General features: G+C 42.6%; 1 protein-coding gene across 8 annotated transcripts in view; it reads right to left on the bottom strand.

Moving 5' to 3' along the window:
* Positions 1 to 13,966, bottom strand: part of LOC110505123 (teneurin-3-like) — a 260,767-nt gene that overhangs the window by 82,387 nt on the left and 164,414 nt on the right. For all 8 annotated transcript variants that reach the window (XM_090219766.1, XM_021584110.3, XM_021584111.3 and 5 more), the window contains one exon: positions 1,677 to 1,905. In XM_090219766.1, the coding sequence (XP_090075892.1) occupies positions 1,677 to 1,905 (229 nt within the window). The remainder of the gene's footprint in view (positions 1 to 1,676; positions 1,906 to 13,966) is intronic.

Here is a 13,966-nt window from a genome sequence, read left to right as displayed (position 1 = left end):
TATTCAAATGTATTTGTTTTGCAAACCCAGACCTTTCTGACCAGTTCCGACTGAAATTGTTAAACATGAACTGCACTAGCTTGATAAACAGTTCTACCTATTTTAATTTGGGTTAATTTGTCTAAATTGATCCTCATACAATAACCAAATGGATGCATAAACCAATCATTTCTGAAATCATGAAGTTATGTAGCAGGTGACATTAGACCTATCCGCACAGGACTTGCATTACTTTAGAATGTTGGTTATGTAAAAAAAACAGTAGGTTATTCTGCCTGGAATTATTAGTCACCCCATGTCATCTGCTGCATTAAATTGTGATTTCACAAATTATTTGCTTGTCCAAACGTTTCGTTATTGTATAAGGATTGATTTAGATGAAATACTGTCTGTACAATTGAGCTAGCTAGACAAAATTTAATTGCCAGCACTGTTTGATCAAGTTAGCTAGCAATGAGGTAACCCAGCTAGCAACAAATGTGCTAGCTAGTGCAGCTCATGATGAACAAGGGGGCCCCCTCAGTGGAAATTGGTCAGAGAGGGGTCTGGATTCACTTAAAAAAAGTAAATGTATTGACTTCCAAACCATGTACCTTAACTGACAGCTGTGTTGTTGATTGGCTGTTGCACAAAGTTGCGATGTTTTAACTGAATGCAACCAAGTAGCAGATGAGTTGCTTATTCACAGAGCAATCAAGAAGCAACTCAGCTGCAAGCAACTACAACTGTGTGTAAGTTGTGTTGTGTAACTGCAGCCTAAGGAGACATAAAAGAGAAGCACCCATGGCCGGCCTTAGCATTTTAGCGGGATTTGATTGGGTGGCAGTTTCAAAGCTAATTTCCTGCAATTCTACACAGTTTGCCATGACTTATGCCATGTTAATGATATCTGAGTGAGCGTGACTAACAAAATCAATGGGGGCCCCCTGGAGGTCAGGGCCCCTTTAGACAGCTGGCTAGACTAACTTACCAATATTAAAATTGGCATATGGCTAATTGAGTGACTATCAGTGACTGACATAGCAAGAGAACATTTAGAACATACACCTTGTGTATTCTACTATTCTAACGCCCAAAAGTAAATTGAGACCCTGACAGGGGGTGGCTAATGATCTCGAACCAAGTAGACTGGTGGTTTGGTTACAAATGGCCATACTCAGCTTTCTACTCTTGTTCAGTCTCCATTGCTGCCCACGAACAAAAATGAAAAGGATGGCACAAAATAGTCTAACACCTCCATAGTTTAAAAATCGCTGTCGAATTACGTCATTGGTTGAAGTCTTAAAATCTCTTAAAATCTCTAGCCGTTTTTCCGGGAAATGAAACCTAGTCCTGTTTTGGCAAATGGAAAACAAACAAGAACCAGCAAGGCTAGTTTGTGCTGGTTCCGGCACAACCTGGCATGGTTTGGTTATTCTAATGCAATTTCTTATGCCAGGGGCTGGCCCTGGATGCACCAGAAGATGCATAGAGAATCGTACACTCAAATTGCAGCGCACCAATCACATTCTTCATTAAACTTAGATATGAAGCTTTCCAGTGGGAATACGGATCCTGTAGAAGATTCATTCCCCAGAGGTGCAGTGGGTCGTCACATCCCCCATATTGTACTGGATGTCACAAACTGTTACAAATCAAATACAAATGCAAATACAAATGCATTGTGGGTCACTCACCTGCTCTCCAGGGCCACATTGCTGTCCAGGACCCAGCTGTCCTGTAGCTGGACACATTCAGCTGTGCTCTGCAACTCAGCCACCAGGCCAGCCGAGGGGGGCGTGCTCAGGCTCCGTTGATTGGCCAGCGAGCCGCGGCTCAACGATGTAATCGACGGGTGCTGTTTGTGGTGAGTGGGCGGAGCTGGTGGTAGAGGAGGCTGGCCTTGTTGACTGGACAGTTGGTCTCCTGTTGAAAGGGGAGCAGAAAGGAGATTGTAAAGGAGACTGTAAGCACATGATGATAACACCTGAATGTAAAACTATAGTACAGCTGCCTGGCATTGCAATGGGTTGTTATTATCTTGTGGGGGAGCTGCCTGCAGTAGCTTGGTGATTATGTTCGGTATAAAGCCGTGGCCATCTGACAGACAAAGAAAAAGTAAATACAACCAAAAAGTGCACATCAAATGGACGAGGTGACATCACAACATGAAATAAGAGCTTTTTATGGCCACACACATTTCAATTGTAGAAAACACAAAATGGGTGAAGGTTTGGTACTCTTTAAACCAGAAAGTCATTTAGAGAGGCAGCTGTTTCTTTTGGGGTGCTTAACAGAATGTTTCATGTTTGATTACAGCTCGAGGAGGCTCTCAAATAACTAATGACCAGAACATCCATTAGAGCGCTCAGAGAACATGTTTTCCAATTTCACACAAAGTTATGTAATTGTCCCCCAGAATGACATGCCATGATTATCCCTCCATCGTCGTCGTTAAGAGGTAAAATCTACAAAGCTGACATTTATGATTTATCCAGTAAATAAAAAATAAAAATGTTTAGATTGCGACCTGGCCAAGACAAAGCAAAGCAGTTCGACACATACAACATAGAGTTACACATGGAGTAAAACAAACATACAGTCAATAATACAGTAGAAAAATAAGTCTATATACAATGTGAGCAAGTGAGGTGAGATAAGGGAGGTAAAGGCAAAAAAGGCTATGGTGGCGAAGTAAATACAATATAGCAAGTAAAACACTGGAATGGTTGATTTGCAGTGGAAGAATGTGCAAAGTAGTGATAGAAATAATGGGGTACAAAGGAGCAAAATAAATAAATACAGTAGAGAAAGAGGTAGTTGTTTGGGCTAAATTATAGATGGGCTATGTACAGGTGCAGTAATCTGTGAGCTGCTCTGACAGCTGGTGCTTAAAGATAGTGAGGGAGATAAGTGTTTCCAGTTTCAGAGATTTTTGTAGTTCATTCCAGTCATTGGCAGCAGAGAACTGGAAGGAGAGGCGTCCAAAGGAAGAATTGGTTTTGGGGGTGACCAAATGGAGTTGGGTTTTAAGTGATTTGGGCAATCTTTCAGATGATTGACAAAGTCAGAACTTTGTTAATCATTAACAGTATGATTTTTTAAGTAAACAGTGGGAGTTGAGATGTTAGAACAATGCTTGGTCGCATGCTGGATGTTCTAAAGGTCAGTTTATAGTCTTCTAATGGTTTCTACTTTGCCAATTCCAGGCCTGCAGAAAGACCCAAGAACATTATGACAAGTTATGGCCAGCAACATGGACTGTGCTAAAATAATAACATGAGTGACGACCCCCCAAAAAAACAACTTTGTTTGAAGGACATGGTGCATTGTTTCGGTGTAGCTGCCCATTTTAGTGGTTATGCAATTTTTGTCCTTGTCGGTGTGCAGTTGCCTCACTGCGCCCGTAGACCCAACGTAAACCTTCAGCGGCTGAGCCACATTGCTTCCGCAAGGCTGAGGAAACGCACGCAAGTCATTCAGAAATGATTTTGTACAGGAATTATTTCTATGCTGTAGAATTCATTATGGACTCTGGGCCTCTGGGAATGGCAGGGCAGGCAATAGTTGACGTGACAATGTTCTATTCCAGGGTTATAACCTATGTAGATTTTGCTATAATACCATGCACACTGAGCCACATTTATGAGTAATATCAACAAAGCCAAACTTTGAATGTTCCATTGTTTAGATGGGTAATAGCATTGTTAAAAGACATCAATAATGTTTGACATTTCAGTACACTGAAGTGATGGGAGGAAAGAAATCTATAGTTACACTCTGCGATAATATATCAATACTTTCACTCCAAATATCGATTTGTACAAAAAATATACACCGAGCAAAAGCATAAAATGCAACATGCAACAATTTCAAAGATTTCATTGAGGTACAGATCATATAAGGAAATCAGTCAATTGAAATAAATTCAATAGGCCCTAAAATCGATGGATTTCACATGACTGGGAACACAGACGTACATCGGTTGGTCACAGATACAGGGCGTGGACCAGAAAACCAGTCAGTATCTGGAGTGACCACCATTTCCCTTATGCAGCGCGACACATGTCCTTCGAGTCGATCAGGCTGTTTTGTGGCCTGTGGAATGCTGTCCCACTCCTACAGTATTCAATGGCTGTCTGAAGATGTTGAATATTAGCAGGAACTGGAACACGCTGAACACAGAGAATCCCAAAAATGCTCAATGGGTGACATGTCTGGTGAGTTTGCAGGCAATAGAACTGGGACATTTTCAGCGTCCAGGAATTGTGTAGAGATCCTTGCGATATGGGGCTGTGCATTATCATGCTGAAACATGAGGTGATGGAGGTGGATGAATGGCACTACAATGGACCTCAGGATCTCGTCACGGTATATCTGTGCAGTCAAATTGCCATCACTAAAATGTAATTGTGTTTGCTGTCTGTAGCTTATGCCTGCCCATACCATAACCCCACCGCCGCCACGGGGCATGCAGATAAGCTTCCCTGAGATGGTTTCTGACAGTTTGTACAGAAAATCTTCTGTTGTGCAAACCCACAGTTTCATCAGCTGTCTGGGTGGCTGGTCTCCGACCATCCAGCAGGTGAAGAAGCCAGATGTGGAGGTCCTGGGCTGGAGTAGTTACATGTTGTCTGTGCTTTTGAGGCCAATTGGACGTACTGCCAAATTCTCTAAAACGACATTAGCGGTGGCTTATGGTAGAGAAATGAACATTATTCGCTGGCAACCGCTCTGGTGGACAATCCTGCAGTCAACATGCCAATTGCACACTCCCTCAAAACTTGCGACATCTGTGGCATTGTGTTGTGCAACAAAACTGCACATTTTAGAGTGGCCTTTTATTGTCCTTATCACAAGCTGCACCTGTGTAATGATCATGTGATTTAATCAGCTTCTTGATATGCCACACCTGCCAGGTGGATGGATTATCTTGTCAAATGAGAAATGCTCACTAAAAGGGATGTAAACAAATTGTGCACACAATTTGCAATAAATAAGCTTTTTGCGCATATAGAACAATTCTGGGAAAATTCGTAAAAATCCAAATAACTTAATTGTAAAGGGTTTTAACACTGTTTCCCATGCTTGTTTAATGAACCATACACAATTAATGAACATGCACCTGTGGAACGGTCATTAAGACATTAACAGCTTACAGAGGTTGTCAATTACGGTCACAGTTATGAAAACTTAGGACACTAAAGAGGCCGTTCTACTGACTCTGAAAAACAGCAAAAGAAAGATGCCCAGGGTCCCTCATGTGCGTGAACATGCCTTAGGAATGCTGCAAGGAAGCATGAAGACTGCAGATGTGGCCAGGGAAAAAAATTGCAATGTCCGTACTGTGAGACGCCTAAGACAGCGCCACAGGGAGACAGGAAGGACAGTCTATCGTCCTCGCAGTGGCAGACCACGTGTAACAACACCTGCACAAGATCGGTACATCCGAACATCACACCTGAGGGACAGGTACAGGATGGCAACAACAACTGCCTGAGTTACACCAGGAACACACAATCCCTCCATCCGTGCTCATACTGTCCGCAATAGGTTGAGATGGGCTGGACTGAGGGCTTGTAGGCCTGTTGTAAGGCAGGTCCTCACCAGACATCACTGGCAACAATGTCGCCTATGGGCACAAACCCACTGTCTCTGGACAAGACAGGACTGGCAAAAAGTACTCTTCACTGACGAGTCGCGGTTTTGTCTCACCAGGGGTGATTGTCAGATTCACGTTTATCGTCGAAGGAATGAGCGTTACACTGAGGCCTGTACTCTGGAGTGGGATCGATTTGGAGGTGGAGGGTCCGTCATGGTCTGGGGCGGTGTGTAACAGCATCATCGGATTGAGCTTGTTGTTATTGCAGGCAATCTCAACGCTGTGCGTTACAGGGAAGACATCCTCCTCCCTCATGTGGTACCCTTCCTGCAGGCTCATCCTGACAGGACTCTCCAGCATGAAAATGCCACCAGCTATACTGCACGTTCTGTGCGTGATTTCCTGCAAGACAGGAATGTCAGTGTTCTGCCATGGCCAGTGAAGAGCCCGGATCTCCACCCCATTGAGCACGTCTGGGACCTGTTGGATCGGAGGGTGAGTGCTATTCCCCCCAGAAATGCCCGGGAACTTGCAGGTGCCTTGGTGGAAGAGTGGGGTAACATCTCACAGCAAGAACTGGCAAATTTGGTGCAGTCCATGAGGAGGAGATGCACTGCAGTACTTAATGCAGCTGGTGGCCACACCAGATACTGACTGTTACTTTTGATTTCGACCCCCCTTTGTTCAGGGACACATTATTCCATTTCTGTTAGTAACATGTCTGTGGAACTTGTTCAGTTTATGTCTCTGTTGCTGAATCTTATGTTCATACTCTCACTGTCAACTGCGTTGACAGTGAGAGGATGTTTCTTTTTTTCCTGAGTTTATATAGGTAGGGTTAGAGCTAGTTGGCTGTACCTGCACCAAAATCTGGTATTTTTCATCCTATAGTGTAACGTGTATGCTAATAATCGGGAAGCAAGTACAGGGAGTGAATTTAATAAATAAACGAACATGGAACAAAACAAGAAACATGAGTAGCGTACAGTTATGAACATTAACAGAAACAATAACGCCTCAGGAAAGAACCAAAGGGAGTGACAGATATAGGAGAGGTAATGAGGAAGGTGATGGAGTCCAGGTGAGTCTCATGAAGCTCATGTGCGTGTAACGATGGTGGCAGGTGTGCGTAATAATGAATGTAAACTGGTGACAATGAGCACCAGAGGGGAAGCGGGAGAAGACGTGACATATAGCTTGTTCTCCATCCTCTTTAAAAATAGTGAGACATGTTTTCAGAACTTTTATTTTCATGATCAAAAATGCAGCAAACATATAGTGAGGAATATGTTTGCAACATCAAATCAAATTGAAATCAAAACTTCGTAAACATTCACTTGTCATGAATGTCGTTGGTGCCGAGACAAAATTCACTCAACATCTTCATGTTAATTTAATAGACAGTGACTGCACATCTCAAGTGGTCTCCACACCTTATCAAGTCAACTGTACCGTGACGCTGTTAAGCAATCAAACCAATGTGCACCAGTGAGCTTCATCATTAATTGCCACCCGTGCACTAAGGCCTTTGTGAAAAGCGTGGTGTGAGACAGTGCCTTGCTTATGTGCTCACACGTGCGTGTGAGAGGAAGGGCACACGATTGCATGTGTTGAAGTCTGTGAAACAGTCTTGGAGGCAGCTTGGCATTCTCTTACACCAACACACTCAGCAAATTATCCTGGTCTTTTAAGAGTGCGGAGCGCTGGGATGGGGAATACAGATGAAAAAGCTATGCTTTGAAATCAGATCAAGACCGATGACTCTCCTCCATAATTTGTCAATGTCGGTCTTGTCATCGTCTCATTCAGACGAGATGCTTTAAAGGCCTTTTTTGATTAAATACTGCAATGCTGGCTGCTGAAACGACAACCTCATTCAGACCTTAATGGCGCTTGCGATATCTATCAAACGGCGGGTTTATGAAGCGTCTGTACTTTCGCAAGAATGTGCCTTGTTTTTTTTCGAAGAATATGTTCCGGGAACATTTTGAAGTAAAATATTTTCTTTTCTTCACAGGGCCATAAAGACGATTACCATTAACCTCTAGTTGTTGTTCGATGTCTGATCCATTCTCAACAGCTACACTGACGAAAAATATACACACAACATGTGAAGTGTTGGACCTATGTTTCATGAGCTGAAATAAAAGATCCCAGAAATGTTCCATATGCACAAAAAGCTTATTTCTCTCAAAGGTTGTGCAAACGTTGTTTACATCACTGTTAGTGAGCATTTCTCCTTTGCCAAGATAATCCATCCACCTGACAGGTGCGGCATATCAAGAAGCTGATTAAACCGCATTATCATTAGACAGGTGCACCTTGTGCTCGGGTAAAAGGCCACTCTAAAATGAGCAGTTTTGTCACACAGCACAATGCCACCATATGTCTCAAGTTGTGAGGAAGCATGCAATTGGCATGTTGACTGCAGGAATGTCCACCAGAGCGATTGCCAGATAATGTAATGCTAATTTCTATACCATAAACCGCCTACGATGTTGTACATCCAACCGGCCTCACAACCGCAGACCACGTGCATGCCTTCATGTGGGTGTTTGGTTTGCTGATTTCAACGTTGTGAACAGAGAGCCCCATGGTGGCTGTGGGGTTATGATATGGGCAGGCATAAGCTACGGACAATGAACACAATTACATTTTATTGATGGAAATTTGAATGCACAGAGATACCGTGATGAGATCCTGAGGCCCATTGTTGTGCCACTCATCCACCGTCATCACCTCATGTTTCAGCATGATAATCCACAGTCCCATGTGGCAAGGATCTGTACACAATTCCTGAAAGCTGAAAATGTCCCAGTTATTCCATGGCCTGCAGACATGTCACCAATGAGCATGTTTGGGATGCTCTGGATCTGGACAGCGTGTTCCAGTTCCTGCTTTTTTTATTTCATTTTATTTCGCCATTATTTAACCAGGTAGGCCAGTTGAGAGCAAGTTCTCCTTCACAACTGTGACCTGGGACAAGATAAAGCAAAGCAGTGCAACAAAAACAACACAGAGTTACACATAAACAAACATACAGTCAATAACACAATAGAAAAAATCTACAGTGTGTGCAAATGTAGAAGAGTAGGGAGGTAAGGCAATAAATAGGCCATAGAGGTGAAATAATTACAATTTAGCATTAACACCGGAGTGATAGATGTGCAGATGCTGATGTGCAAGTAGAGATGCTGGGGTGAAAAAGAGCAAGAGGGTAAGTAATAATATGGAGATGAGGTAGTTGGGTGTGCTAATTACAGATTGGCTGTGTACAGGTACAGTGATCAGTAAACTGCTCTGACAGCTGATGCTTAAAGTTAGAGAGGGAGATAAGACTCCAGCTTCAGGGATTTTTGCAATTCGTTCCAGTAATTGGCAGCAGAGAACTGGAAGGAAAGGCAGCCAAAGGAAGTGTTGGCTTTGGGGATGACCAGTGAAATACACCTGCTAGAGCGCGTGCTACGGGTGGGTGTTGCTATGGTGACCAGTGAGCTAAGGCGGGGCTTTGCCTAGCAAAGAGTTATAGATGACCTGGAGCCAGTGGGTTTGGCGATGGTGACAAAACGGATGGCACTGTGATAGACTACATCCAGTTTGCTGAGTAGTGTGATGGAGGCTATTTTGTAAATGACATCGCCGAAGTCAAGGATCGGTAGGATGGTCAGTTTTACGAGGGTGTCTTTGGCAGCATGAGTGAAGGAGGCTTTGTTGCGAAATAGGAAGACAATTCTAGATTTAATTATGGATTGGAAATGCTTAATCTGAGTCTGGAAGGCGAGTTTACAGTCTAACGAGACACCTAGGTATTTGTCGTTGGCCACATATTCTAAGTCAGAACCGTCCAGAGTAGTGAAGCTTGTTTGGAGGTTTGTTAGCACATTGTCCACTATACAGTGAAAGGTGTGCCTGTTGTAGTCGGCGCATGTGACAAATAACATTTGATTTGATTATATGAACTGTAACTCAGTAAAATCTCTGAAATTGTTGCATGTTCCATTTATATTTATGTTCAGTGTAATAGGCCCTTGGCCACACTGGGTTTTCTGGGATTTGTTTTGATCTTGTTCTTGCGGTAACCATTAAAGCAGACTTTCAAGGTTTCTCAGATTTTCCCTCTTCTGAAATATCTTTTTGATTATTCCATTTGTTCTGAATACAAAGCACACTATTCAACACAGAATCAGGACACAATTAAAAGTTGTTTTGCCCTAGACAAACCTGAGGACTATAAACTAGAGGCACTATTGTGTCAATTAAGGCTTTTACGTGTGTTACCAGGCCATGTATATTACAATGACCATCTCTGGTTGGATTATGGGAGCTAGTCTATAGTATTCTATAGTATTAGCAGTGCTCTATAGTGGAGCGGGCAACTTGGAGTCATATTGGAGAGCCTGGGGGAGTGAACTGAACCCCGGTGGAATCCAGAAACATTAGAAGCACCTTGCCCCGGATGAGTTTTCGGGGATTTCTTCAGCAAAGAGAAGGGTTGGCGCTTTCAACTCTATGGGCCTGAGGTTTTCGAGAGCTCCTTTTGAATTCCATCATACTTTACCTTACCCTGTTAAACACACACACGACTTTACCTTACCCTGTTAAACACACACACACGACTTTACCTTACCCTGTTAAACACACACACACGACTTTACCTTACCCTGTTAAACATACACACACGACTTTACCTTACCCTGTTAAATACACACACGACTTTACCTTACCCTGTTAAACACACACACGACTTTACCTTACCCTGTTAAACACACACACGACTTTACCTTACCCTGTTAAACACACAAGCCCTCGCATTTACCCAGCTTCCCATCACATCAAATTACTTTTCCCACCCAATTAATTTAACTACAGGAAGTCACCGTGTAACCAGCGTTTCAAATATGATAGAATTATGGCATCAGTATGAAAGTATAAAGAAAAAACCCTTAACACAGTGGTTTGATCAAATATGACAAATTACAGATCACCAAATCAAGGATCACTACTTAGCTGTTGCTACTGACATGTATAGTTATTCATAAGTAGCTGGGATAAGCCTATTAGCAAGCTGTTCAATGTTGACAAATATGATCTCATTGCCATAAAAAAAAAAATGAAGATTATGCGTTTCATTTTAGCTGACCGCACCCCCCAAAAAATTATAATATCATTCAGTTCATCCTAATAAGACAACACTGGACTAAAGCTTTAACTTCCATCTGTCCACTGGCACGTACTCAGTTAATGTGCCACGTGATGGACGGGAGAAGAAAAACAGCTCTAGGTGTCATTACCCAACCATTAGACTGCCAATTTGTCCTGCCAGCATTATGGGTTCAACCAGGTGCTCGATGCACAGGTCTCTTCTTCATTGAGGTGCCGTCAGGACCTGGATCAGTCGTGCCATTACTCAGTATAGCCGCCTCGGGTTGTCATGGTGATGGACAGATGGAAGCAGGAAATGAATCCTTGTCGAGAGTTCGGGACGAGTGGAGGCTGGCAAAGGAGTGGCTCGACAAAATTAAAGTCAGCTCCAAATGTATTAGGACAGTGACACACTCCAGCACTTTTGGATTTCAAATGATACAATGACCATGGAGGTCAAAGTAACGACTGTCACCTTTCATTTGAGAGGGTGTTTTCATCCATAAATCAGGTGAACCATTTAGAAATTACAGCACTTTTTGTACATAGTCCCCCCATTTTAGGGGACCAAAAGTATTGGGACAAATTCACTTATATGTGTATTAAAGTAGTCAAACGTTTTTGTACTTGGTCCCATATTCATAGCACACAATGATTACATCAAGCTTGTGACTCTACAAACTTGTTGGATGTATTTGCTGTTCGTTTTGGTTGCGTTTCTGATTATTTTGTACCCAATAGAAATGAACAGTAAATAATGTATTCTGTCATTTTGGAGTCACTTTTATCGTAAATAAGAATAGAATATGTCTCTACACTAACACTTCTAAACTAATGTGGATGCTACAATGATTACGGACAGTCCTGAATGACGAGTGAATAATGACGAGTGAGAAAGTTGGATACATAAATATCATAACCCCAAGACATGCTAAACTCTCACTATTACAATAACAAATGATTCATTGCAGCACTGCCCCCCGTTGAACAAATGTTATACTGTCCATTTTGTAGGCTTATTTCCCACATCACCGTCAGAGCATTATTTTCTGGTCGCTTCAAAATGACCCATTCGAAATATGATGTGCAGTAGGCCGCCTGTCTGGATTACGTGCAGATACAATAATTGATTTCCAAACTGTAAACACCATAAGAACAATCAGTAATTTCATTCACTGTATCTGTGAGCTGTTGGCTAGAGCACACATGCCAATACCAGAGTGGGCACATTGGTTATACCTATGCAACATGTTTTGTGACAAAACTATCATTATGCCTAAGAGTTGAAAATGCAATGGAAACCCATTTAACTTGTATATTTTTAATCTGTATTTTTAATCTGTAATTTAACTGTACAAGTTTTTACGTGCACTATGCATTTACGTACAGATTTTTATCCACAAGGCAATTTGATGGAAACACAACACTGATGGGAAAGTGTGCATACTCATTTTATGCAGATTTTAGAATATTCTTATGAAAATAGCCAATTGGATGGATACCTAGCTATACACACCCTAAAGACCAGTGTCACTTTGATTATCAAATCCAAAATCATATTTTATTTGTCACATGCACTAAATACAAGCCCTTAACCAACCATTACGTTTTAAGAAAAACATTGTTAAGAAAGTACTAAAATAAACAGAACTGTCACACCCTGATCTGTTTCACCTGTCTTTGTGCTTGTCTCCACCCCCCTCTAGGTGTCGCCCATCTTCCCAATTTCCCCAGTGTATTTAAACCTGTGTTCCCTGTTTGTCTGTTGCCAGTTTGTTTGGTTTCGTGAAACCTACCAGCGTTTGTCCCCTTGCTCCTGTTTTCTAGTCTTTCCCAGTTTTGACCTTTCTACCTGCCCTGACCCTGCCTGCTGTTCTATACCTTGCCAAACCTCTATGGATTATTGACCCCTGCCTGCCCTGACCCTGGGACTGCCTGCTGTTCTAGACCTGTTGCACCCTTTCTGGATTACTGACCTCTGCCTGCCCTTGACCTGTTGTTTGCCTGCCCCTGTACTAGACAAAAACTTTTGTTACTTCAACACTGTCTGCATCTGGCTTATACCTGAAACCTGATACCAAAGAAAAAAGAAAAATAACAAATGATTAAGGAGCAACAATAAAATAACAGTAGCAAGGCTATATACAGGGGGTACCGGTACAGAGTCAATGTGCAGGGGCACCGGTTAGTTGAGGTAATATGTACAGTGGGGCAAAAACGTATTTAGTCAGCCACCAATTGTGCAAGTTCTCCCACTTAAAAGGATGAGAGGCCTGTAATTTTCATCATAGGTACACTTCAACTATGACAGACAAAATGAGAAAAAGGTGCAGCTGTATGTCACGACTTCTGCCGAAGTCGTTGCCTCTCCTTGTTCGGGCGGTGCTCGGCGTTCGACGTCACCGGTCTTCTAGCCATCATTGATCCTTTTTTCATTTTCCATTGGTTTTGTCTTGTCTTCCCACACACCTGTTTTCAATCCCATTCATTACCTGTTGTGTATTTAACCCTCTGTTTCCCCTCATGTCTTTGTCAGAGATTGTTTTATTGTCAGTGTAGTGTGATTGTTGTATAGGTGCGCGTCGGGTCCTCGTATTTTACACTCCATTTGACTCTCCTGCACCTGACTTCCCTGCCACCTATTACACCTACGCATGACACTGTAGAACATTTTGAGGAGCAGAGGACCCGTGCCATATATTTTCAGTCTTCTGTCATGCATTCTTCACGACTGTCTTGGTCTGTTTGGACCATGATAGTTTGTTGGTGATGTGGACACCAAGGAACTTGAAGCTCTAAACCTGCTCCACTACAGTCCCGTTGATGAGAATGGGTGCATGCTCTGTCCTTTTGCTGTAGTCCACAATCATGTCAGTCTTGCTCACGTTGAGGGAGAAGTTGTTATCCTGGCACCACACTGCCATGTCTCTGACCTCCTCCCTATAGGCTGTCTCATCGTTGTCGGTGATTGGCCTACCACACGGCCAAGGCAACAAAAGGAGTGGCTCAAGAGGAAACACATTAAGGTCCTGGAGAGGAGTGGGACAGAATCCCTCCTGAGATGTGTGCAAACCTGGTGGCCAACTACAAGAAACGTCTGACCTCTGTGATTGCCAACAAGGGTTTTGCCACCAAGTACTTAGTCATGTTTTGCAGAGGGGTCAAATACTTATTTCCCTCATTAAAATGCAAATCAATTTATAACATTTTTGACATGCGTTTTGCTGGATTTTGTTGTTGTTA

The sequence above is a fragment of the Oncorhynchus mykiss genome, chromosome 25, assembly GCF_057628025.1.
Source record: "Oncorhynchus mykiss isolate SJ-2025 chromosome 25, ASM5762802v1, whole genome shotgun sequence".
NCBI classification, from domain to species: domain Eukaryota; kingdom Metazoa; phylum Chordata; class Actinopteri; order Salmoniformes; family Salmonidae; genus Oncorhynchus; species Oncorhynchus mykiss.
This window is presented reverse-complemented; position numbering and strand designations above follow the sequence as displayed.